General features: G+C 35.3%; 1 protein-coding gene across 5 annotated transcripts in view; it reads left to right on the top strand.

The window, feature by feature from the left end:
- The window catches only part of BBS9 (Bardet-Biedl syndrome 9), a 417,930-nt gene that overhangs the window by 139,092 nt on the left and 251,884 nt on the right, over positions 1-26,954 (top strand). For all 5 annotated transcript variants that reach the window (XM_045792884.2, XM_045792882.2, XM_045792886.2 and 2 more), the window contains 2 exons: positions 19,614-19,795; positions 24,229-24,305. In XM_045792884.2, the coding sequence (XP_045648840.1) occupies positions 19,614-19,795; positions 24,229-24,305 (259 nt within the window). The remainder of the gene's footprint in view (positions 1-19,613; positions 19,796-24,228; positions 24,306-26,954) is intronic.

Genomic DNA, 26,954 nt, shown 5'->3' with positions numbered 1-26,954 from the left:
ATCATGCACCCAGCTGTGGTATTGCTGGCTATATTTGGTCTTTTTTTTTTTTTTTTTTTAATACACAGTTACATGCATACCAACTAACACTTTTGGTTGCAAAACTAAAATTGAAGGATAGGTACTGTGTTTTGATGCTCTTGATCTTCTTTTTCATCTGTTCTTGGTTTTAGTTCCTAAATTTCCTGCTATTATTCTTGGGCATTTCTGATCACAAGTATACATTCAAATTCTATCTGATATACCCTTTTAGAGGGGCGGGGTTCAGGGCAGTTATGTAAGTATATGATGTACTGAAGCGATTTACTTTGATGTGACCCAATTAGAATTTACTTTAGCCCTGAGCCAGCTCAAATAAGATTGAGCTAATTTATGCCCCAATTTATCCAGTAATGGTGAACTGGAGCAGAACCACTTATTGTGCTAATGCTCTCTTCTAAAATGTACAGATGCATATTTACACAGACAGGAAACTTATGCATGCTAGTTGCGTTTTAATCTTGTGGTAGGCAACATATTGTAAAAGGCATAGTTTGCATCTTTGACATGATTTTTGGGTATGAAGCATGATTTATTAAATATTAAATAAAAAGCTGGAGTAGGATGGATATGCTTATTCCATAGTCACAGTCATGTGGTCAATTTTGTATTGTAACTATGAAGCAAATAGTAGTAATAATAATAATGATAATAATAATCATTGAATTAAGCCCTTACTTGGTACCAGGCACCAGGCTAAGCTGTTCACATTAAATAATTCACACTAAAGGACAATTTTTGAAGCAGGTACTGATATTATTTTTTAAATTTTACACATGAAGTGAAAGAGGCTTACAGATGTTAGCATACTATTTCAAGGTCATACAGTTTGGGAACAGGGATCCAGTTCCAGTTGTTTTTGACTTTAGAGTCTGAATTCTAGTGTCTGTTCTATTTTTTACTGCCTCCCATGTTAAATTTCCATGCAGATTATGTAGATTAGTGTCTCGGCAACAAACAGATGGCACACTCAAATGAAGTAATTGAGAGAGTAGTTGTGAACAAGGGTAAGAGAGAACAACAAGGGAGGTGAGGTGGCAACCATTACCATCCCTATATGTAGAGGGAGAGAATAAGGGATTGGTTACTGGATCTTGAAGAGTATAGCTGTGGTTATAGGAGAGGACCATCTGACAGGCGCTATATTGCCTTAGGTTGAGGTACACACCCCCCTTGGTAACCTAGTAGAGAAGGAACTGAGGAAAGAAATACCTGACCCCACTTTCCTCCCTCCCCTGTCTCTTGCCAGTGATCCTCATTGGCTAAACTCAACTGGAAACCAGAGGAAAAGGGATCCTTTGATACAGTAGTCAGTTTCTTCTGGCACAGAGCAGATTGGAAACAGATGGAAAGTTTTCAGGGCAAACAGAAAATATCCATTTCATAGGTGCACTACCAAGAAAATAGTTTCTCAATGTCAAAGCATCAGTGAAGCCAGGATTTTTTACTTCTGTCTCTAATCATTTGACTTGTTTTTTCTTTTTAATTTTAATTTTTAAATTTTGTCTTCATAATTACAGATTTCAGAAGCAGCGTGGGTTGTTAAGGAGAATGTAGACTAGGATTGCCAGAGTTACCTTTAGGATTTTGAACAAATGAACTTTGGATATGCCACTCCTTGTTTCTTTCTTCTTCTTAAAAATATGAATAACAATACCCGTTCTATTTCTGTTCTAGATAGATACAATAAGGGGTCATGAAATAGTAATAAACTTTGGACATTTAATAATGTAGATATATCTACATTTTTTTACCTTTTTCATTGGTTTTCCTTCCTAAATCTTCAGACTTCTGAGATAATTTTTTTTCTCTACCTAAAAAATACCGTTTACTATTCTTTTAGTATGGGTCTGCTGGAAAGTAAATCTTTTAGTTTTTCTTTTTTTTTTTTTTTTTTTTTTTTTTTTTTTTTTTTTTTTAAAGATTTTATTTATTTATTCAACAGAGATAGAGACAGCCAGCGAGAGAGGGAACACAGGCAGGGGGAGTGGGAGAGGAAGAAGCAGGCTCATAGCGGAGGAGCCTGATGTGGGGCTCGATCCCGTAACGCCAGGATCACGCCCTGAGCCGAAGGCAGACGCTTAACCGCTGTGCCACCCAGGCGCCCCTCTTTTAGTTTTTCTTTTTCTGAAAAGATTCGTTAATGTTCATTTTTGAAAGATATTTTTGCTGGGTATAGAATTCTAGATTAGCAGTTATTTTCTTTCAGTGCTTTGGTCATCTCACTCTATAGTTACTACTGAGAAGTTAGCTATGTTATTCTAACTATTACTTATTTGAAGGTAGTCTGTCCTTTTTGGGCTGCTTTTAAGATTTTTCTCTTTTTGACTTCATCAGTTTTAGTATGATAGGCTTAAAGTTATGGATTCATTCACAGCTCACTTCTTTCCAAAGCTTTTACTTCAAGAGGACCCAAAAGGTTGGGTGATAATTGTTACTTTAAAAAAAAAGAAATTGGCGAAAGAAACCAGCAGATAGTGTGGGTTGATGTAGGTAGGTTAATAGTGTTTCTTTTAGGTACTTTTACATATTCCTTTTTTTTTTTTTAAAGATTTTATTTGAAAGAGAGCACGCACATGTGCATATGCACACAAGTGGGGGGAGGTGTTGAGGGAGAGGGAAAGGGAGAAGCAACTCTTCATTGAGCAGGGAGCCCGAGGTGGGACTCTATCCCAGGGTCCTGAGATCATGACCTGAGCCAAAGGTAGACGCTTAATTGGCTGAGCCACCCAGGCGCACCACATATTCCTTCTTAATATTGCTTCTTCCCCCCTGCCCCCCCGCCCCAAGCTGTATTGAGATATAATTGATAAATAAAATTGTATATATTTACGTTGTACAATGTGGTGGTTTATATACATATATATTGTAAAATGATTACCACTATCAGCTAATTAACACATTCATTATCTGTGTGTGTCTGTGTGTGTGTGTGTGTCTGTGTGTGTATGTGTGAATGAATACTGAAGATGATGGTAATGCAGGAAGTCAGGAAAGGTCAAAGAAAATCTAACAAGGTTCTCTCTCACTTATCTAATGCCAGAAAAGTAGAGAGAAAGATAGAAGAGAAGAAGGTGATTGTTTGGGATCTCATTGCTTATTACAGTGTGGTATAGACTTATTAGCATTCTCTTCTGTCTTTGTCACTTTGTCACTAATGAAATAATACATTTGGAGGGAGAAGTGCTTCTTAATGAAAAGCATATCAATTCAGAAGCATTATACAAAGTGAAGGATCTTAAAAAGGGTAGAAGACTGGTTATGGTAAAAGAAAACTTATTTTATCCAATGAATGTCAGTCTGTAATGAAGGCCATCATGCTGCAGAAGCATTTTTCCTTCCATACACCAAGTTCATTTTATGTTAGCATGAGTGAAGTCTCCCATAGTCAGTCGTGTTACTCAGGACAAGAAAATGTAGAAAAAGGAGAACAAGGAATTTTATGATTTAAAATGTAAAAATTTTTTTATGATCACTAAACTGTATTGGAGTAAAAATGATGAAATGCTTTTCTTTTGATAGTAATCTGAAAAAGTTTGTGTACTAAATCCTGTAAGCCAGATACTTGAGTTATTGGGTTGATATTGTATGATGGAAAGTATCTGAAGCATTTTGATTTCTTGAAAGGTTATGTTGTGAAAAATTTGTTTTGTAAGAGTAGATGTACAAAAAGCATATGCCAGTGTTATTACCTAAAATCCAATAAAAGATAGCTTTTGCAGATTATTACCACATGTGTGTAGGAATTGCTTTCATAGTTAGGTTATTTTAGATACCAGAGTAATTTGTTTCATATTTTAAGCATTGAAGTGCCCCTTCAAATCCAGGATTCCTGTGACTCTAGCATGATATATAATAGAAATAGCACAAAATAAAATATCTTAGCAAGTAATTGAAATAACAAATTCTATGGGCAACCCACTGAATGAAATGATATTTGCAGGGACATTGTGTGAGTGCAGTATCTCTGAGGAATCTTCCCCCAAATCTACTAAATTCAATAATTATGTCCTTAAACCACGTAATTCAAAAGAATAAGAGCACAAAGCAATTTGATTGAATGACAAGTAATTCATTAGTGATTTTAGTATATAGTATACATTTTAGTATATAGTATAGTATACTTTTTAACATTCAACTTGTAACAGTCCAACCCTTCTGCTTTATATCACTCTTGATAGATGGTTTAGACCTAGCTCTCCTGGGCTAAAACTTAGAAATCCTCTTTGACTTCTTTCTCTTACTCTTTTTCCTTATTTAATTGGTTGTCCTGTACTATTATTCATCCTGTCCCTGTCATATTTCTTCTGTCCATTGTATTTATACTGTTTCTACTAATTCCAAAACATACTACATAGATAGGTTTTTTGTTGTTGTTATTGTTGTTGCTGTTTTAATCCATATGTCTTGGAAATAATGTTAATGATATCATTTCTGCTATGTTAGAAGTAAAACCATGATCTTCATGTACGTAATAGTTTGCTTATTCTGGGCACGAGCACCCATAAATGTACATTCAGGTAGGATGACAATATAACTTATCATCCAAACTGGGATACTTCTGAGACTGAAAGGGGGTGCTGTTAATAATTTACCAGGACAACGGGCAGAAGCAGGGACTGTACAAACCAGGATGTATGATCACTTACAGTGATTCTCAACTGGGAGTGATTTTGCTTCCCATTGAACATTTGGCAATGCCTGGAGACATTTTTGGTTGTCATAAGTGGGTGGGGGAGAGTTATTACTGGTGTTTAGTGAGTACAGCCCAGGGAAGCTGCTAAACATCCTGCAGTGCATGGGCTAGCCCCACAACAAAGAATCTTTTGGCTCTCTTCACTTAATTAATTCAATGAATGTTTATTTAGCTTCCCTCCCTCTGTATTCCACTTACTGTGCTAGGTTCTGGGGATGCATTTATGAGCAAAGCAGTCGTGGTCACTGAATTCATGGAGCTTGTAGTTGGGGAGACCAAGATTAAATACATGATTACATAAATATATTATTTCAATAGTGAAAAATCCTATGAAGGAATAGTACTTAGTTCTTTTGGAATATATAACAAGAGATCTGACCTAGAATGTGAGATCAGGAGAAAATTTTCTGACATTTGGGTTGAAATCTGAAGGATGAGTAGGCTTGAACTACACAAAGATAATTTATAAGGAGAGGGGAGGAAGAGTGTACCAGGCACCAAAGGGGCATGGAGAGTGACAATTCCAAAGAAATAGAATAAGGTCAGTGTGATGGAACGCTGGGGGGCAGGGTATAGGAGTGGGGGGTGGGGAGAGTGGGGGGAGGAGAGACAGGTAAAGTAAGCAGGGGTCAGATCTTAGCTTTGTTGAAAGGGTTTTGAATTTTAATTGTGAAACCAAGGGAGGTTTCTAAGCCTGGGAATGGTGTGATCAGATTTTGCATTTTAAAGAAGATTCCATTTCTAAAATGTCCTTTCTTTTTGTTACTGCCTTACTTAAAAGAGAGTGCTTACAGCCTTTGGGATCCATCTGTCCTGGTCTGGCCCATTTGCATCTGCAGTCTTCCCCCTTACTCTGCATGGTTCCTCACACACTGACCTTGCTTACTTCGTGAGGTGTTAGAAAGCTGCTATATTTTTCTCCTCAAAAATGTCTATATGTTAACATTTTAGTGGCTTAAAAACAGTGACCATTATTTTTTCCCCACTGACATTCTTCTCTTCAATAGAATGTTAATCTGAATAGTAAGAAATATACTTTCTCCCATGTGACACATTAAACACTATTTTAGTTTTGAAAGAAAGGTAATGTGTCCTAGAAACATTTGCATTTTTTCTGAATTAACTCTTATGCAAAAGTTTCTTACCACGCTTTACCTCATGCTGCATTGGCAATGACATATGATTGTGTACTTCCAAACCTCTGCTCATGCTGCTTCTCCACCCAAAACACCTTTTTTCTATCCATCTCTTTTTGTTTAAATTCTACGCATTTTTCAAATCCTCCATGAAGCCTTTGTTTCACAAGTTTAATGTTTTGTAATGTCCTTTTCTATGTTTCTACTGAACTTTGTTCATCCGTTATGATGCTTAGCACATAACGTCTTGTGTTACCCAGAATAGGATGTAGGCACCTATCTTCTGTAGTGACTGGACATGAGCCACACCTCTGTAAACTTTTATGACATATTATACAGTGTTACTTTAAAAAATATTATTTTTTACACAGTATCAGGAATGCCTATTGAATGAGTGAATGGGAGGGACACAATCAGTTTTGTCAAATACATGGAAATTGAGGAGGACTGAGAAAATGCATTTTTTCCCTCCATTGGAATCTTTCAGTGGCTTCCCATTACTCCCTTTAATTTTTATATTCAGCCACTTTTCCATCTGAATTCTCTTAGGGAGAAATAGACTTTCTGGCTGTTGGAGACACCTGTATATTATTACTTATGCTCGTGCTTATCCTTATCCACTTTTCTGGAATGACCTCCCTAGGCTTAACACCTATGCAAATCATGCCTTTCCTTTTAGGTCCAATTTGAGTCTTACTTTATCTGCTTTCTTTTTCTCCATAACACTTGTCACCTTTGAACATACTATGTATTTATTTCTTTTGCTCATTGTATTTCTCCCCTCACAAGAATGTGAGCTCCTAGAAGACAGAGATTTTTTGTGTGATTTCTTCACTGATCGTCTCACTTTGAGGACTGTGCCTGGCACAGCTTCGATATTCAATAGATACTTGTTGAATGAGTGGTTCTGGCCTTACTAAAACACTTCTGAATGTCCGATATTCTGTGCTGCGTGTGTGTGTGTGTCTGTCCTCCATGGAGAGCATTTGGCTGGAATGTTCTGGTTCTTCTCTTATCCAATTCCTGCTTGTGTTATCTCCTCTAGGAAGCATTCTCTCCTTTTACGATCTGATTTGATTTTCTCCTTTGTTTCTTTTGGCTCCCTTGCTTACATCCAGTATCCATCAGAGTGTATCTCATACATTCTTGTTTGATTTACATGTCTATATTGCCCACTGTACTTTAAGTTCTTCATGAGAAATGACCAATGTAAACTGCCTATGGTGCTTGAATACAGTAGGTGCTAAATAAATGTTTTTTTCAATAATGAAAGAAGTTAGAGGTGAGTCAAATCCTTATCAACACATTTTGCTTCCACAAAATAGACACTTAAGAAGTTACATCATTTTTTTTTCCTGGTTAGCAATTTTCTTGTTTAGTCTGTGAATTCATAATTAGTCATATGCGGTATATAGTCATGTGTTGACTTTCTAGTAAGTCTAATAAGAATTAGTTCTTGGGGCGCCTGGGTGGCACAGCGGTTAAGCGTCTGCCTTCGGCTCAGGGCGTGATCCCGGTGTTATGGGATCGAGCCCCACATCAGGCTCCTCCGCTATGAGCCTGCTTCTTCCTCTCCCACTCCCCCTGCTTGTGTTCCCTCTCTCGCTGGCTGTCTCTATCTCTGTCGAATAAATAAATAAAATCTTTAAAAAAAAAAAAAAGAATTAGTTCTTGATCTCTGAGTTCTTGATGCTTGGATTTTTTTTTTTTTTTTTTTACTACAAAAGATATTTTGTTCCGTCTCTCTAGTACAACCTCTGTAATTTCTGCAATTTGCTGTGACAACTTCTTTTTTCAGAGTTTTTGCTACTTTGGTATCTTTGGAAGCTGGCGTTGGCTCCCCCATTTTACTTGTCCTTTTCTTGGACACTAATTACCTTGTCTCTCCCATTCAATAATCCAGCTCTTGATTATCATGAGGCTAATTATGGATAGCGATAACTGAAAACCATTTACATAAACCTCAAATTGCACCTTAAAAATTGTTTTAAATTTTCCATTCTTGGGAAGTCAGCATGGAATGGTGAATGAAAAAATACCTCACTGTGAATCAGGAAATTTAGATTCTGTGTTTGATTCTTCCTGGCTCCCTGATTTTCATATTCAGTATGAGCTATATATATCAAAGTGTATTGGTATAATGCTTTGCCTGAGAGATGGTCATGCAGGAAAGGACAAACAAGGCGTAATTATTTTTAGAAATTGCAAAAGTAACTTCTCAGCACATATGTGCTAAAAATACACAGGTGGTTTGCTTAATGCCTGACTTAATTCCTGTTAAGGGCTTAATGCACTAGAAAATCATGGCATAGAATCATGTCTTCTTTCATGCATGAGGGAAGGACTCCAACATCTAGTTTTATTTATGGAAAGATTCATTGCCTTGAACTCATTCTTTAGAAAACTTTCTTCTTTTCCTTGGAAGAGAATATATTTGCATACTGGCTTTCTTGGCATTTATACATAGAAGGCTCAGTGCTGGGTTAGAGCTACCACCTGCGTACCCTATCTTCCCAGTACTTTTGGCATTGTCTTGTTGTTTGATGACTAGAAGGAATAAGGAAGGGATATTAGATAACTGTAAATAAAGTTGGGTATATTCTGTTATTGACCTCAAGTTTCTGGTTAGTCTGTAATTATTAATTGCTATGTGGAATGTTGTGGTCTTTTTGTAATTGCTTAAAAATAGGTATTATAAAGATGAATTTAGAGTGAATTCTTTCAGAAAATTTCAGGTAGATGAAGTTATCGTGTCTGATATTGAGAGATACAAATTCACTGTCACATAATCTGTATCCTGAGAGAGTTTACAGGCTGGCCAAAGGTGACAAACATGCAAATATTAAAAAATAATGCTTAACATTTTATAGATGCTGTTATAGAAGTATTATGTAGTGGCTATAATGAAGTGGTTAATTTTATTTGAAAGTAGTAAGATTGTGGAAGAGATAATTTTTAAAAAAAGGTGTGGGTATTTGCAAGGTTGATTGTGTCAATTAGCTTTGCTGTGTAACAAGACATCTCAAAATTTAGTAGCTTAAAATAACAACTATTTATTTAGGTCATTGTTCTGCGGTTGTCACTTTTGGGTTGGGCTTGGCTGTATGATTCTTCTGCTCTGTGCTTGTGTATTGGTTTCCTAGGGCTGCTGTAATAAGTTACAACAAACTTGGTACCTTAACATAAATTTATTGTCTCACAGTTCTGGATGACAGAAGTCCAAAATCAATGTATGAACAGGGCTGGTTTTATCTGTAGGCTCTTAGGGAGAATCTATTCCATGCCTCTCTCCTGGCTTCTGGTAGTTTCTGGCAAACCTTGGTGTTCTTGGTTTGAAGACTCATTGCTCCAGTCTCTCTGCCTCTGTCTTTACCTGGCCTTCTCTGTGTCTTCTTTTTTGTCTCTTATAAGGACACACATAATTGGATTACAACCCCTTCTGATGCAGGGTGATCTCATTATTCTCTTAGCTAAAGCAAGATATAACTCCAGTCTAGATTCAAGGAGTGAAGGCACAGACTTCACCATTTGATGAGAGGAGGTGTAAAGACACATTGCAAGAGCCACTGAGTACATAGAGGGAGAAAATTTTGGCCATCTTTGCAGTTTACCACACTGAAATTTTGGCCATCTTTGCAGTCCATCCTAAAGAGGAATGGGAAGGTTGAAGGAGAGGGTGGAATGAGTGTGAGAATGGGGAAGAGAACATGTATGGCATAAATACAGAGCTAAAATGTCAAACAGGCCCAGGTCATGTCATGGTTGATTTTATATATCATCTCTGTGGGTAGTGTGCTGATGGTGTCTTTCCTCTCTCTCTCTCTCTATCTCTCTCTCCCCCTCCCTCCCTTCTTCCCCCCATATATAAACTCTATACTCTCTCTCTGTATATATATATATATATATATATATATATATATATATATATATATATATATATACTCTCTCTCTCACTATATATATACATAGTGTTTGTATGTATACATCTTATTTTCTGTCCTCCCCCTCCATTTCCGTATTGTGGAAAACTTCAAATATATACAAAGTAAGTGGATACTATAATGACATTCCATTGTACCTAGCGCTTGCTTCAAGAATTATCAAAATTCTGGCATGCTTGCCTTTTCTACACCTTCAGCTATCCTGTTTTTTATTCCTTTTTTTTAAAGGTAAAATTCATGTATGTTGGAAAGCACAAATTTTGTATAGTTTTGGCAAATGGATATACCTGTGTAACCTATATAGCTCTCTCAAGTTATAGAACATTTGCATGATCAGAAATGTTCCTGGGGCTCCTGGGTGGTGCATTCAGTTAAGCATTGGACTCTTGGTTTTGGCTTCGACCAGGATCTCAGGGTCTTGAGATCAAGCCCATGTTGGGCTCCACACTCACTGTGGATTCTACTTAAGACTCTCTCTGCCCCTCCTGCTCATGCTGTCTCTCTCTCTAGTAAAATAAATGAATCTTAAAAAAAGAAAGAAATAATCCTTGCATCCCTTTTCAGTTAATGACCCCCTTCCAGGTAACCGCTACTACTGATATTTTTTTCATAATAGATTTATGTTGCGTCTTCTAGAATTTCATATAAATGACATGACACAGTATGTAATTTTTAAGTCTGTTTTATTTTGTTCAGCATAATATTTTTCAACATTCATTTTTGTTGTATGTAACAGTGGTTAATTTTTTTTAAAAGATTTATTTATTTATTTGAAAGAGAGACTGCATGAGCAGGAGGAGGGGCAGAGGGAGAGGAGAGAGAATCTCCAGCAGACTCCCCCTGAGCACAGAGCATGGGGCTCAATCCCGGGACCCTGAGATCATGACCTGAGCTGAAATCAAGAGTCTGTTGCTTAATGGACTGAGCCACCCAGGTGCCCCTATTTTTTGTTGTTGAGTAGTGTTCTGTTCCATGAATATCCCATAATTTGTTTTTTCCCTTCTCTTCTATAAGCCTTCTTGTGGACATATATTTTATTTATCTTAGATAATTAACTAGGAGTATAAAATTGCTGGGCCAAAGGGTTGGTATGTGTTTAATCTCATGAGAAACGGCCCAGCCCTTTGCAAAGTAGTTAAACCATTTCACATCCCACCATGGATGCATGAAAGTTCAGGTTGCTCCATATCATCTCCAACATTTAGTGCTGTCAATCTTTTTAATTTAACATTCTAATATATGTATGGTAGTACCTAATTGTGATTTCATTCTGCATTTCCCTGATGAGTAATAATGTTGAGCATCTTTTTCTTAGCTTATTGTCCATTTTTATCCTTTACTCTGTGAAATGTTTACTCAAGTCTTTTGCCCAGTTAAAAAATTTTTTTGATCTTTTTGTTATTTGTTATAGTAGTTCTTTATGTGCAGAAGACACACATCTTTTGTCAGGAATCTGTTTTGTGAATATTTTCTCCCAATTTTTGGGTTGTCTACTCATTTTCTTAATGGTGTCTTTTGATGAGAAATTTTGAAGTATGAACAAATCTAATTTATCATTTTTAAAATGATTTTTGCTTTCCACATCCTCAGAAATTATTTGTTTTTAATTTTTAAAGTTGAAATATAGTTGCCATACAGTATCATATTAGTTTCAGATGTACAACACAGTGATTTGACATTTATATACATCCCCAAATGCTCACCACAATAATTATAGTTACCATCTGTCACCACACGACGTTATTATATTATTGACTGTGTTCCCAGTGCAGTACTTTACATTCCTATGACTTATTTAGTTTATAACTCTCTATTTATTTGTAACTCTCTAAAAATCTTTGTCTATTCCAGGTCATGAAGATACTGTTTTATGTTTTCTTCAAAAATCTTTATAGGTTTATCCCTTATGTTTGGGTCAATGATCCATCTCAAATTAATTTTTGTATAGAATGTGAAGTTTCTTTTTTTCCATATGGATATCCAATTCTTTCAACACCGTTTGTTAAAAAGACTTTTTTCCCCCCTTGAATTGCTTTGGCATCTTTGTTGAAATTCAGCTGACTACATGAGTATGGGTTTGTTTTTGAGTCTCTATTCTGTTCAGTAGATCTATTTATCCTCATGCTAATGCTACAGTGTCTTGATTACAGTAGATTTATAGTGGGTCCTGATGTCAGTTTATGAAAGCTCTCCGTCTCTATTCTTTTTTTAAGATTGTTTTGCCCTCTAGGTTTTTTGCATTTCCATAGAAATGTGGAAATTGGCTTGTTAGTTTCTTAAAAAAAAAATCATGGGGATTTTCATTTGGATTGTCTTGCATTTATAGATCATTTTGGTGAGAATCAATTTTTTTTCCTCTTTTTAAAGCAATATTGAGTCTTTTAAGGTATATCTTTTTAAAGCATATATTTGCTTATGTCACTCACTGGCTCAAAAGCCTTCATTCATTTCACAATTGCACAGAGTAATGATTAAGACCTTTAGGTGGCTTTATTCCCAACAGTCTCCTCTTAATTTTATCCACCACATGTTGTATCCAGGCTGCTTGTTCTTTCTCATAGTCTGAACTTTTCTCCCTTCCTGCTTTTATTCTCTCATGTCCTTCATACTGGATATTCTTCACACCTACTCTCCAAATTTAAAAGATTCAAATATTACAGTATTTGTTATGTCATAAATTATAAATTAACAGTAAGAAGGTTTTTTTTTTTTTAAGTTGAGGTATAGTTGATACACAGTATTACATTAGTTTCAGGTGTACCAGTAAGAAGGTTTTAAAAAATAAATTTTCATGGGGAGAATCACTTAAAATTTATACAATTTTTTAATTGGAGCAACAAAAAAGTAAGCAAAACAAAACCCACCAAACAAAAAAGAAAAAAGTCATAATAAAAGAAGACTTTACTTTCTCTTTTTTAGAGGGGGGAGGGGCAGAGGGTGAGGGAGAGGGAGAGAATCTCAAGCAGACTCCTCACCGAGCGCAGAGCTCAGCGCAGGTAGATTCCAGGACCTTGACGTCATGAACTAAGCCTTAACCAAGAGTCAGGGACTCAATGAACTGAGTCACCCAGGCGCCCCAAGGACTTTACTTTTATTTTTAAATTTTTAATGTATTTTTAAAAGATTGACTTATTTATATTAGAGAGAGAGAATGAGCACGCGAGCAGGGGGAGTGGCAGAGGGAGAGGGAGAGAAGCAGACTCCTCAGTGAGCATGGAGCCCGATGGGGGTTTGATCCCACAACCCTGAGATCATGACCTGAGCTGACATCGAATTGGTCCCTTAACTGACTAAGCTACCCAGTTGTCCTAGGACTTTACTTTTAAACAGAGTGGTAAGGGTAGCTTGAAGGAAGGGTTGAGGACATAAAAGCAAAATGCACACTGATCTTGAGAACCATGTCAGAAACACTTTCAGTCTAGGTCACATATACAAACTGAGCTATGAAGGACAGTGGAAGAATGATGCATTGTGTATGGTCATATACTCTATTTTCCTGCTGCTACTTAGGGGTTCAAAGCATTCAGATGGTGGGAAAAATTGAGTATGAACCAACTTTAAGTTCTATTGACATCATTACATTGCTTACAAATTACATATAGGTTAATTCAGGTTTCAGAAATAATCACTGAAGAATAGGCTACATTCCAGTGTTTAACTTCAGCTTCAATTTCCATCATTCAAATTTCCCTGATCCTTTTGGCTAGAAATGACATTGCTACTTATGAATACTAAAGTACTTTATACTTGTCTTATGGCACTTATGTCTTTCATGCCATATTATACTTATCAAGGAGCATATCTTTTTCTTTTATGGGATTGCAATCTTTTTGAGCTGATTTCTGATTTTATTTTTTATTTCTTAAAAATGATTTTAAAATTAGATTTATTTATTTTAGAGTGAGAGAGAGAGCACGCATGTGCATGTGGGTGGGGGAGGGGCAGAGGGAGAGGGAGAGAGAGTCTTAAGCAGACTGTTTGCTGAGCATGGAGCCCAACATGGGCTCGGTCTCACAACCCTGAGATCACAACCTGAGTTGAAACCAAGAGTCAGATGTTTAACTGTGCCACTCAGGTGCCCCTAATTTTCTGATTTTAATTAATTTCTGTATGTTCTATAGCACTTCAGATAGTATCCTGCATATAATAGGTGTTTGAAAATGCTTGATGAGTGAATGAATAAGTGAATGAATGATGAGTAAATGAAATGCAGTAGAGAAATGAGAGGTGAATATATAAAAAAGAGAGTAGAACAAAATTGTGCACCCCCTATTTTGTTTTCTGTTTTAGTGTTAGTTTGGTAGAGGCACTAAAGATTCCAAAGCTGGTTTAATCATAAGTATAATTGACTTGAGGTATTTCCAATGTGAAATTATTTCTCTTTTGTTTAAGATGTACTCATCTTCACAAGAACTAACAAGAGCGCCACATCCCTGTTAGATTCTGTATTCCTTAATCTACTTTATAACTCAGATAATCATCAAAAGAGATTTTAGGAGCACCTGGGTGGCTCAGTTGGTTAAGCGTCTGGCTCTTGATTTTAGCTCAGGTCATGATCTCAGGGGTTACGAGATTGAGCCCCATGTTGGGCTTCATGCTGAGCATGGAGCCTGCTTGAGATTCCATCTGTCCCTCTCCCTCGGTCCCTCCCCCCCCAAAAAAGATTTTAATTTTCTAAATGTACAAAATCGGATGCTGCTGACAAAAGTAACTTCTAAATGGCTATCAAATGCGCCCTTGCTATAGAATTCCAGGCAGGTGTGTCAGCTAATTTCCTCTCAACAAGAGGAAATAACCATAATCACTTCTTATTTAACTTTGTAGATTAAAGGCAGATATCATTTACATGACATTTTGTGTAGAATTTGTCTCTTTTCCTTTTTTATTTTCTGTATTTGATTCTTGAATACTTAGGTATTATGCTTAGAAAAATAAATAATATGACCTGTGGGAGGGACAGGTTTGAGTTGGAGGGGAGAAGTCAAAATCAGGATCTCTCTCTCTCTCTTTCTCTTTTTTTAAGTAAGTTTTCATTTACAACTAGGCCAGAGTTTGTTTTTTCTTTTTTATGGGACAAGCACCATGTCTTATTTGCCTTTGCAGCTTCTATTGTATAGCAGATGCTAAATAAACATGTCTTAAATGAATGATGATGAAATGACTCAAAATATATTCAAATGACCACATCCAGCCTGTTGGGGCTGAGGAAGGGCTGCCCACACTGAGTCAGCCTGCTGTGTCTAAAGGGAATTGCCTTTAAATTGTTTGCCCCTTCCTGAGGCAGAGTAAAAATTGGGTGCAATATATAGTATTTAAGTTTTTAAGATTTCTTTGATATCTATATCTAGTAATAAACACCAGACTTTGACAATTTGATAAAATATTTCTCTTTTGCATATTTTATAGATTGGCCTTGTCAGAAAATAGAGAACTGGATAAAAGTTTTAATTCCACAGATTATTTAACTTCTAAATTGCAGATTCAAATTCAGTCTCTGGGGATAGAAAATGGGACATACTTTTTTTTCTTAAAAAAAAAAAAAAAGAGTTTAAAAAAATCTTATTTTATAACCATAAGGTGGGATGAAAATAACTCATAATCTCACTAACCAGAGATAATCACCATTCTATTAGCATTTGGGTAATTTTTTTTTCTAATCTGTATTTTATATACCTATATCTTATAAAATTAAAATGAATATATATACAATATTATGTTTTGCTTTTACACTATATATATGTAGCTATTTTTTCTGAAAGCAGATATTTGTAAAACATGGCTGTTAATGGCTTCTCAACTTTCTATTATAGATAATCATACTTTTTAAAGTATTTCCCCTTTTTCTTACCATTTGGGCTATTTCTAAATTTCCTTAATAACTGTGGAAGTTGATTATTGTGTAAAAGGTAATGAACATTTTTAAGGCTTTTGATAGATATTTCTAAAATGATCACTAATAGCATTTTTAACAAATTTACATTTCCATTAAAACTGTACAAGAGTTTTTATTTACATGTACCTTCTCTAATAGCAGGACTGATTATTAAATACAATTTTTCTAGTTTAAGGTATTAAATAATCAAATGCAGCTTTTAAAAAATATATTTTCATCTATCTGTTGACTTATTTTTGATTGTGAATTGTACATTTCCTTTTACCTTTTCCTTTTGGGATATAATCTCATTTTCATTGATTTGTAAGAGGGTTTTTTTTTTTTTTTGGTTTATAAGAGTTCTTTACATATTAGATGAAACATACAAGATGGTTTTTATAGGTCAAAAACAGTTAAATATTCACAACTTCATATGGTTCAACTTAAATTATGTACTTTATATTGGTTGCAAGTATTTACCCAGTTTGCCTTTTGTTCTTTTTTATCATGTTTTTTAAAGCATATAACAAGTTTAAAATTTTTTGTTGTTTAATTTAGTGATCCTTTCCTTTGTAGTTTCCTCCCTTGCTTTCTTACAGCAAAAGGTCTTTCTATCCCAAGGGCAGATAAATATTTTTGTAGTTTCATATTTTAAAATTTAACTTTTAAAATCCATCTGGAATTTTGTTTGAATGTATTGTTAAGGCAGGGATCTGTTTACTGAGTGATGAAACAATTACTTTCAGATTCCTGAGCAACCTCTGTTGTTTATTTTCATGCCCCATTGCTGAATACACAAAATTATTATGTGTCCTAGGAATATAACATCTTTGACCTGGGTTCTTCATAAAATGCATTATTCTAATGCCCTAAGTTAGCTAATGTGCTTCAAGAACCAGTAATAATCTGGAGACCTTAATTTTGGCAATGTTAACTCTAAAGATATAAGTATTAGTGTACCCAGTACTTGATTTACTTGATGGCTTCTTCCAGCATAAAATTCTGTCATCTACAGAAGCTTACACATTAACTTAAATGGATAATATTGTTAAATAAAATGTTCTTTAGAAAGATTTAAAATAAACCTTGATTGTGTTTTTCCTTTTCTCTTTATACTTAAATTTGGCTTAGCTTTAGGAATGATATATTTATTTAAAAATTTGTTCCTTGAATTAAGATACCAAATGATGACTCATTTATTAACTAGTGTTCTAGGCCTCAAAGTGTCTGTCCCATCATAGAGGTTTTAGACAGAAATTCCACTCATTCATTTTAGAGATTTTAGAGCTTATTACAGTGTTCCTGTGGAACACGCTGTGCAAACTTAAATGGATTCAACTGAGGTCTAAGTTTCTGTTATTTTATCTAAATTATATGCAGTGATTCTGATGCCACTGAAGAAAATAAATTGCTTTAAGTTTTGTAATTTATTGTTAAGACATTCTGGTGACGTTTGTTAAATTCTTCCAGGGAGGGAAGATCCTGCACCAGTAATTTCTTTCTTTCTTTCTTTTCTTTTTTTTTAAGAGTCTGAGGAAATACATGCATACACTACTATTCAAACTCTTTCTATTTTAAACTAAATAGGTTTAGATACATTTTTAGATAAATCTCTTGTGTCTAAGTTGTTGCTATTTGGTGTCTAAAACAATGGAACAAAACTGATTCAATAATAAGTTATCCAGTTCATAGACCAAATAAATTTGAATACTGAGGGATACTTGTGTTGGGTCATAATAGGTTTCATATATTATGGGCCACTCAAAGGGTGAAGATAAAATGGAAATACTCTTTTGGATTAAAAAGACCTGATGATCTCCACATTCTCTGAGAAGCCAGCCAGAGATCTTTTTAGTGTTCTAGAGTTTCCTGAGGACTCATTAAGTTTCCAGACCTTAGTGGGGTTGGGTGGAATGGGGAACAGACCACAGTCACAACTCAGAGGGGACCGAGGGTTTGCTCTGTTGAAATGGGCTTGTCAGAGCCGAAAGTTAGGATTTCTGTGGCCACTAGGTGGCTTCCCCTGACTGCATAGAAAGGGTAAAGCCCAGAGGTACCTGGGTTGCTTTTCACACTTTATTTTAGGAAAATAATTTTATTTTGGGAGTATTTATTTTTTGAACTATATTAACAGAACCAATTCATAAGACTTAAAGACCTTAGAGGATCACCTAGTCTCACTTTCTCATTTTAGAGATAACATTTAGGAAGACTAAGTTGACTCTGCTATATAGGGGGTGGAGTCAGAGTTAGAACCCAAAGTCTCTGACTCCTAGTCTAATTTTTTAGCTGTTCAGTCAGTGATATCAATTTATTTTTTGTTTCTCTGAAGTCATACCAGAGGGTTATGTGGCACTGACTGTTCCTAAGTAAGTCCTAGAGAAAGTGTGTATAGGAATGTTGTGTCCAGAGGGGAGGTGGGTAAAATAGGTGATGGGGATTAAGGAGTGCACCTGCTGAGATGCGCATCGGGGTGTTGTATGGAAGTGCTGAATCACTAGAGTGTACACCTGAAAGTAATATTGCACTATATGTTAATTAACTGGAATTTAATAACTTAAAAAAAAGTTAGTTCTATGCATCAAGAACCTGAAGAAATCGAGGTAAAATTCAAACAGTTCTTGACTTCTGAGTCAAGTATAAGGACTGAATATACATACGTAGTATTTAAAAAAAGGAATGTTGTGTTGAAGGCAGGTTAGGTAAAGTGGATGCTGGTGGCCACCCTATAGGAGAGATTGAACGATCTTAGTATCTATTCTCATCCAAGTTAAGCTTTTAGATTAATGAGCTGACCGCTTGCTATGATCCAAAGTTGGGGAGTTTTAAAATTTCTTACTCATTCTGAATAAGGCCTAGATTCTTATATACTTTATATCTTTTTTTTTTTCAGATGAATAGCAACATTTTTTTCAAGTTGTTTTTTCCTCTCAAATTTTCTATAAGTTTTGATTAATATTTAACCTTTAGAATGGGGCTAGAAACCTCTTTTTTTAATCAAGAGCCACTAGAAAACATAAGAAATGAAAATCAAATTCATTATGCATCAGCTCAAAATGACTTATGACAATGTTGACTTCTTTTTTCTTCTGAGTAAGCTAAGGAGGAAGCAAATAGTGTTCATTTCAACTTTTTATAGCAAGTTCAGGAAACTTACAACTTTTAAAAATGGTATGCTAATTTTATCTATAATTTATATATTAAGGCTAGTTTCTAGAGGAAAAAAAAGATAAAAGAGCCTAAGGGAGAAGGAAGAGTGAAAGGATGGGGGTAGAGGGCTGGAGAGAGAGCTCCCTCTCTGAGTGAAGAGCAAGAGTGACTGTGGCTGCTTCAGTAGGAGGGTGTGTGAAGGAAGTCATGGTAGGGAGCCCTGGGGAAAGAGCAAGCACAAGTCCCCAGGGTAGAGAAGGAAAAGGGAAAGAGCAGGGAGTTCATTTCTCTTCAGGGTCTTGCAGGGCTTACTTCGCTAACATTTTTCACCATTGCCCGCATTGTCCCATCTTTGCTCCTGTGCCTCAGCCATGATCTTCAGCCAGCCTATGGCTCACTCTTGCTCCATGGTAGCTCCACAAGTGTTCACATGCTTATTATGAATCTGCCAAATGGGAGCTGGAGCAAGGAATAAATGATACAGTACTTGAAAAGCTTTTGGAGCTTGATTTATCATGTAGTTAGGTCCCCCAAAGTGACAGCTATTATGATAACTGTTAAGGTTCCCCCCCCCTTGTAATGAATCCTAACATTGGGAGTGCTTATATAAACATAAATCATGTTTGAAACATTTGAATTGAGTCTTTGATGTAATAGAAATAGTTACATGGCCATTTTCTTAATGGCGTGTTGAAGCTGAATTGAATGAAAATATTGTTGGTCAAACCTAAATCCACCAAAAATTTGAATTATGTCTCATTTTCTCTTCCTTATTGTAGTGATTTAAAGGGAGTGATAGTGACCCTGAGTGATGATGGTCACTTGCAGTGTTCATACCTGGGGACAGACCCTTCTTTGTTCCAAGCTCCAAAGGTTGAATCTAGAGAACTACACTATGATGAACTTGATATAGAATTGAAAGAACTTCAGAAAATCATCAAAGATGTTAATAAATCACAAGGTATCTCACTTGCAACTTTTTATTATTTGATTTTGGTGTTCATGATAAAATTGATATTATTTTGTATGTAGATAATATTTTGAATGTATTAGTTAATTTTCTCCTCTAGGCTTAATTAAAATCATATTTGTATAAACAGTGTTGCTCTTTAATTTGTATTTTATAGCTTCTGAAAAAAATGTCCTACTAAAGATACTGCTTTTGTGAGTGTGCTTCAGGGACAGAGCTATCTAATTTTTTTTTTTTTCTTTAAACTCTAAGAAAGGAGCATAGTACTTCTTTGCATAGTGGTTTCAGGACTTGAAAAGAGCATTAAACTTTAGAGTGATCATTTGTTAACTTCTACCATCCCTGAAAACATTTTAGTTGCTTCTTTTAAAAGAAACCGAAGCAGTACATGAGTTACCACTTTGTTACTAAAAATGTGGTCATTTGCAGTTTAGTGATATTATTTAGGTATGCAGTTAATTAGCCATCAAAATGGAGTATAACCTGCAGTATGTTGATTTCTAATGACTCAGAGGCTGATGATATTTTCAGTTTCTGAGTTTTGAGCAACTCAATATTATCTTTCTTAGGGATTCACAGGGGTATAATTTTATTGTAAATTAAAGGGAGAAACAAAACACCAATCCTGCAGTTTGAATTAGATATGTGAAAAATATTATTTTTAGTTTTCTTCTCAGAGTCAGGTAAAAGTATTTTTTAAATGAGAAAAAGTATGGACTATTTTCACATAAGAGAAATGTTAAAACAAGTAGGAATAATAAAAGAAGCAGAGCATCAAAAGCCAACCAAAACACCAGAGCCAATCTTAATCCTGACCCAATCACTTTACTAGATTTATATATTTTTGAGTCTCCATTACCAAGACAGATTCAGAGGAATTTAGATAATATATTTTAAAAATATGATTATTGAGGTAAAATTATTATGCCTTGGTTCTCTTAGAAAGTTTTGAAAGTAAACGGGTGAAACTTAGGTCTCTTAAGTACCTCCAATTACAGAAAACCTATTTGTTGTCAGCACCCCCCTCTTAAATGGAGAATGGTTAAAATTGGATGTGTCACATTGCAATATACACATTTTTTCCCCTTTTTGGTACTAGTGTTTTGGGGAGTAATGGAATTATGAGTCTCTTTTTGTCATTTAAAAATATAATTAGAAGAGAGTGACATATATATAAAACATGAAATTTCCAGAATCCATTAAATAACTTTAATGTTGCTTTTCACTTTAGACTTCGTGTTTTGAGATTTTGCCCTTTCCATAAACAATGTGCTAATGATATTTTAATTAACACTCAATTGTGTAAAAGATTTCTCAGAAAAATCCCTTACAGCTAAAAGTTTTTTTTTAATGCCCTTGAATGAGAAAGGTTGGGCTATTTTCAAGTTGTCATTACCTTGATCCTTCTGTGTATTTTGAAATAACTGCTAATTAAGGTAGGGATGTGCCACAGACTTGGGTGCAAAGTTCATTATTTACATAACCTCAAATTGTAGTTAATATTTGGAGTTCCCTGACAGTTCTTTGCCATCATCATTTGGTTTTAGTCCTAACAACAACAACAACAACAACAACAGCAGCAGCAGCACCACACACACACACACACATACACACACAACCAAAAAAAAAAAAACCCCAAAACCCCAAAGAGAAACTTGTAAGAAAGAAGGACTTCTAAAATATTTTATTTCCAGATATTAAAAAAAACTTAGTATTCTGTACCCTTATAAAACTGTGGTATATTTGTTTATTAAAATACCTGTAATTATATAAAAGCACCAAATCACTTCATTATAGAAGATTATGAGAAGTTAAAACTCTGAACTTTTTGATGACCTCATTATTCATTTAAATGCCACTTATTTTAGTATAGTGACTTTAACTCACACAAAAAAGTTCACAGTCCTGTGGATTATTTTCGGTACTTAAAGCTTTTTTTATTTCTTCAAAGCAAGAGTTTCAGCAAAATTTGAAGCCAATTTAAAGAGTACATTTTGTTGTACACATGGTGTATATTATCTACTGTAATAAAAGTGTTTTTGAAGCTGATTTTATGTATGTAACTTATATGAGGAATGTATGTTTTAAGCATGAAATTATAGTAATAATTTCTGTATGGCTCATGGGTTTTGAAGCTTTTCATATTCAACTCATTAGTGTGAATCCTGCCTAGCATTTCTGTTAGCAGTAGTCAACAACATCTGTTGGTAGGCACTTTCAAAGGCAGAATTTCCTTATAATTTAGCCAGTTGATCATGTTCTCTACCTGGGGTGTGAAAGAATGGGTACGATATTGAGATAGCCTCCCACACAATTGTGTCTTCAGGAAGGGAAAGAGAAGAGTAAGAAAGGGGCATATAAATGAAACTCTGTACCCTATTGGAAGTATGTCTAGGGCAACAACTAAGTTGCCTTTACCATTGAGTACTAGAAGCATTTGTACTTGGTGACCTTGTTAGAAGATGTGTTGTTTAGGGCTATGTCTGGCTGCACAGAACATAATACCTAAATAAGGTGGCTTAAACAAGGCAGAGATTTTTTTCTTTCCCATGGAAAAGAAATCCAGCAATGGGCAGACCGGCGTTGGTCTGGCAGTTCCACTGTCATCAGGGACTCCAGTTTATTCTCTCCCAGGGTCATTTCTTGGTCCAGGATGGTTCCTGGAACTCCTGCCCTTACATCTGCAGCTGAGTCAGCCCCCTTAAGGATCTTTCCTGGAAGCCATACCCTGAGCAGCTCCTACTCACATCTCACTGGCCACTCCAAGCTTACAAAAGAGGCTGGGAAAATTAGTGTTTTAGCTGAGCACTTTGTTGCTTAGCATAAAATTGAGCTTCTTTTAGTAAAGAACTGAAGAAAGATTTTTGGGCGGGCAAGGAGTAGGCTTTTGTATTGTCACTAAGTAAGTTATGGAAATTCCTACACCAAATATTGCAGTACTGGGAGGAATACCTGATGGCAACTGTAGGTAGTTCTTCTCTTTGTGAGACAGCTGATTCCTGTGGCATCATCCAAGAACTTACCGTGTTTTCAGTCAGCTATACTTGGTGTGTGAGGGATGTTTCCTCTCAAGGTCACAGGGTAATTTCAGCAGTTCCAGGTATTATGTGCAAATATGATTTCCAGGGAAGAAGAGAGATATTTCTCCTAAGTCTCCCTTTTTATTGTGGGGAAATAGCTTTCCCAGAATTATGTGCCAGCACCCCCCACTCCCAACTTCCCTCACCTCACGTCTGCCAGGATTAAGCCCCACGCTCATGCCTAAAACAACAAATGATCAGGGGAATGAAATCACCATGATTGGATTTGACCAATCCAATGACTTTGAGATGAAGGCGAATGCCCCGGTAGAATTATAGCTCTGCCACAAAGGAGGAGGAGGGAAAAGTGGATGTTAGGTGGGCAGCCAATAGTCTGTCATTCGTATATATATATGAATATATATATGGGTTTCATATATATATGTATATATATGAACTCATATACGTAAAATATACATACACACAAATATTTGCATACATATCATTTATGTTTCTTGTTAGTATCTGTGTGACTTGTTCATCATATCTCATTATGCACTGTAAACATTTTTAAATCGTGAAATTTTTAAGTTGTGAAAATAACACGAATATGGTGAAAATAAGTCTAAGAGTACTAAGAAGGTAAAACCCCCAGATCCTAGTTCCATTAGATTATTTAAAGGTAAGCTTTATCAAGAGTGTTTGTGTATTCTTTAAAAAAAAATTCAATGTTTATTTATTTTTACACAGATATGTGCATATTAGATGCATTGTACCTACCTCTTGCTTTTTTTACCCTTATTAATAGGCACATCCTGGAGTTCTTTTCGTATCAGTGTATAAAGTTGGATAGCACTCTTATTTACAGCTTTGGGCTTTGGATCATTGAACAGTGTGGATATACCATAATCTAGTCAACCATTTCCCTTTAATAGAAATATAGAGATTTAGGTTGTTTTTGTTTTTGTTTTTAATAACTACCAGCAGCAAAGAAGCTCCTTGGGTGTGTCTGTGAGTATTGGATAAATGCTAAGGAGTAGAATTGTTAGCTCATAGGATACGTATATTTTACATTTTGATAGTTCTGACCAACTTACTTTCAAAAAGGTATAGTTTGGGCTTCTACCTATAGTGTAAAGGACAGAGCATTGAAGTTCCCAATACTCTTCAGTCACTGGGATACATCTCAGATAATATCTTTGGAGAAAGACAGTTTTTCTTTAAAATTTTGCAGTGGGGGAATATTTATCAGGTTTCTCATTCTGTAATGCATTAGTTTTTTTCAACTTGTGAGTATGTTTATGGGGTTGGTTTTTGATATATGGTATAGAAAAACCTTTTTAAAAAAACTATATATAGCAGGTTTACTTTATGATTAAATATTGTTTTTCTTTTTAATTGCAGGTATTTGGCCCATGACTGAGAGAGAAGATGATTTGAAAGTTTCTGTCATGGTTTCTCCTAACTTTGATTCAGTGTCTGTAGGTATATTTGCAGACTTTAAAAGGGCTTATGATAGTGGTGGACTTTGCTGATTTGGGATCAATATGTATTGGTTTAAATTTTTGGTCCCCAGATAGAAACTTTAGGGAGGATAACAACTTTTAGTCTTTATTGCTTTCTAGGAAAAACATTTCCAATCTCTTAGTGAGGAGTTCCTTAGGCAGGATTTTGGTCTAAAAAAAGGAGAGGAAGGGGCAATAATAGAAGACATTTTCCCCATTATTCTGAATCTACTTTTTTTTTTTTTTAACTTTTTCAGTACCAGAATATTGAGATAATCATAATCCAGGTGAATAATACTGACCCTACAAGATTTTTGTTGAAGGTTCAATGAAATAATGTTGTGGGGTAGGGAGAGATGGGATGGGGGGATGGAGGTGTCTGTGTGTGTTATTTAACAGTAAACAGTTGGGCATTTGGGCCAGGAATTATTTTTTTCTGGCAGGGTATTTTATTTTCTTAGTCTCAATTTTTCTCGTCTGTAAAATGGGAATAATAATAGAATCTACTTTGTTGAATTGTTATAATTAACAATATCATCATCATCATCATCAAATTACATTTTAGTTCTTTAAGCATTATCATCATCACCACCCCCACCACTACCACACCCTGCATTCTACTGCTTGTCTCGTCCCCTGGCATATCTTTAGTCTCTGTCACATAATGAGTGCTCAGTATTTTTGCTTTATAGATGAATGGAGATGAGAAACAGGAAGGATGAAAGAGGGACTGTCCTTGGTCATGTTGTCCCATCTCCTTGTTTAGTTTTCTGTAAGCACTTGCTAGATTATAATTGGTTATGTCTCACTGACTGCAGTTTGGGCAAAAATCTATTGAGTTTATCTGTGTCTGAATCAGAAATTGATCAATTTTGGCAAGTGATCAAATTCACTGGTTTTTACTATATTTGGAGTTCATGTCATGTAATTTTACCAAGGAAATGACTTCGGTATTTAGGTATCAGAGCATAATATAGTAAGTACTTGTCCTAAGTTTTCAAAGATTAATCTTGGTATAAAGAGCCAACCCAAGCTGTGATAAAAATCATGTTAACATTGCCATAATATAGTAAGTTGGGCATACTTAAAAAAAGTACTACATATGAAAGAAACATTCACTCAGCTGAGTCACATAGTAGAGGCACTGTTTAAAACATTGGCCATTCAGCACACACCATTTCTCACTCTACCTGAAGGGTGTAGTCTGAGTGGAACATTTTTGCTTAGTTAGCTGACAAATGTACACACATTTTCTTGCTTGGAAATGATTCTTATTTTCCTTTGGGCAACTTATATAATTTTTTCTAGGTTCTCTTAAACATAAGCTATTTGGAACGAGGAATTCCCTTTCTGTTCTTCAGCAACTTTTGATCTTTGTAGGAAAAGGTCTTGTGTAATAGCACTGTATTGTAATGTATATTTCCCTATTGGTAACTCAGAGTGCTGTTTCCTCTTAACTAGGTGTGTCTTTCCAGCTTCATTTTCCCTGTCTTACTATTTTTTTCTTAAGAGATTCCTGAGAATATCATATTCATCCCATTAGAACACACTAGCCCAACGATTTATGTGGCCATGGTGCCATGGTGTCTTTGTGCAGCTATTTCTCTCTGGCTATAATTTTATCTTCCCAAAGGACTGCTGTCCGTGAAGTACCTAGGTGTTTAACCGTGGATTGAAAAGAGCAGGAAACAGGAGATGTTGGTTTCTCTTCTAGATCTGTGGACAGCTAAATGTAAAATATCTCCTGGATTTTAGATTCTAGTAGAGCAGAAAGCCTTGCTTAGTATTTTATTTTGTCATTATGATGAAAGCACACATCTAAAAAATAATTTATATTAGAGTGAGGTCTTTTATAGATGAGACAAGCATTGTTGTCGTATCTTCTGGATTGAGAAGGTGGATCGGAGTTCATATATGGTTTTCTCTGGAGTTGTATATAGAATATGAATCTCCCAACTCTTACTTAGGCTGATACCCAGTATATTATAGCCATGCCTGTTGCTTAGAAGTGGCTTAGTTTTTCTTAGCAAAAAAAAATTCTTATAAATAAGTTAACTAAAAGCACAATGGATCTATTCACTGGTTGGACTAGTGATTTTATGATCTTAATTTTTCCCCAATAATGGGCATTATTAGAAAATTATGTTACCTCTTGGTCTTATTCTGTCATAGAATGAGATTTTTTCCTCTTAATCTACCGCTCTAATAAGTAAATTATAACTTATAAGGAAATGTTTGTTCTATTATGTTATGCTCTGAATTCTTTAAGAGGTAGGATCAAGTAACCCAGGCTGATGTTCAAAGAGTGACCTAGTTTATGATATGAGCTAGTAAAAAAAAATACACTTCTACTTTTATTTTATTTTCTAGGTGTAAGGCCGCTCAAGCTTTGTATCATTAGTTACATGTCTTAGATACATATTATTAATCAGAATAAAACATAACTTTGGCAAGTTGAAAATATAAGGACCTTAAAGGATGGCATAATGCTAATCTGAGACATACAAGGAAGCTTTCTTCTATATAATATAAAGAACGAGTTTATAGAATTAATTAGTTTCAATGTTTAAAAAATTATTTAAATTCAATTAGTTTCAACATTTAAATAAATTTGGCAAGAGAGTA

The sequence above is a fragment of the Ursus americanus genome, chromosome 3, assembly GCF_024610735.1.
Source record: "Ursus americanus isolate L20-20 chromosome 3, mUrsAme1.1.p, whole genome shotgun sequence".
NCBI classification, from domain to species: domain Eukaryota; kingdom Metazoa; phylum Chordata; class Mammalia; order Carnivora; family Ursidae; genus Ursus; species Ursus americanus.
This window is presented reverse-complemented; position numbering and strand designations above follow the sequence as displayed.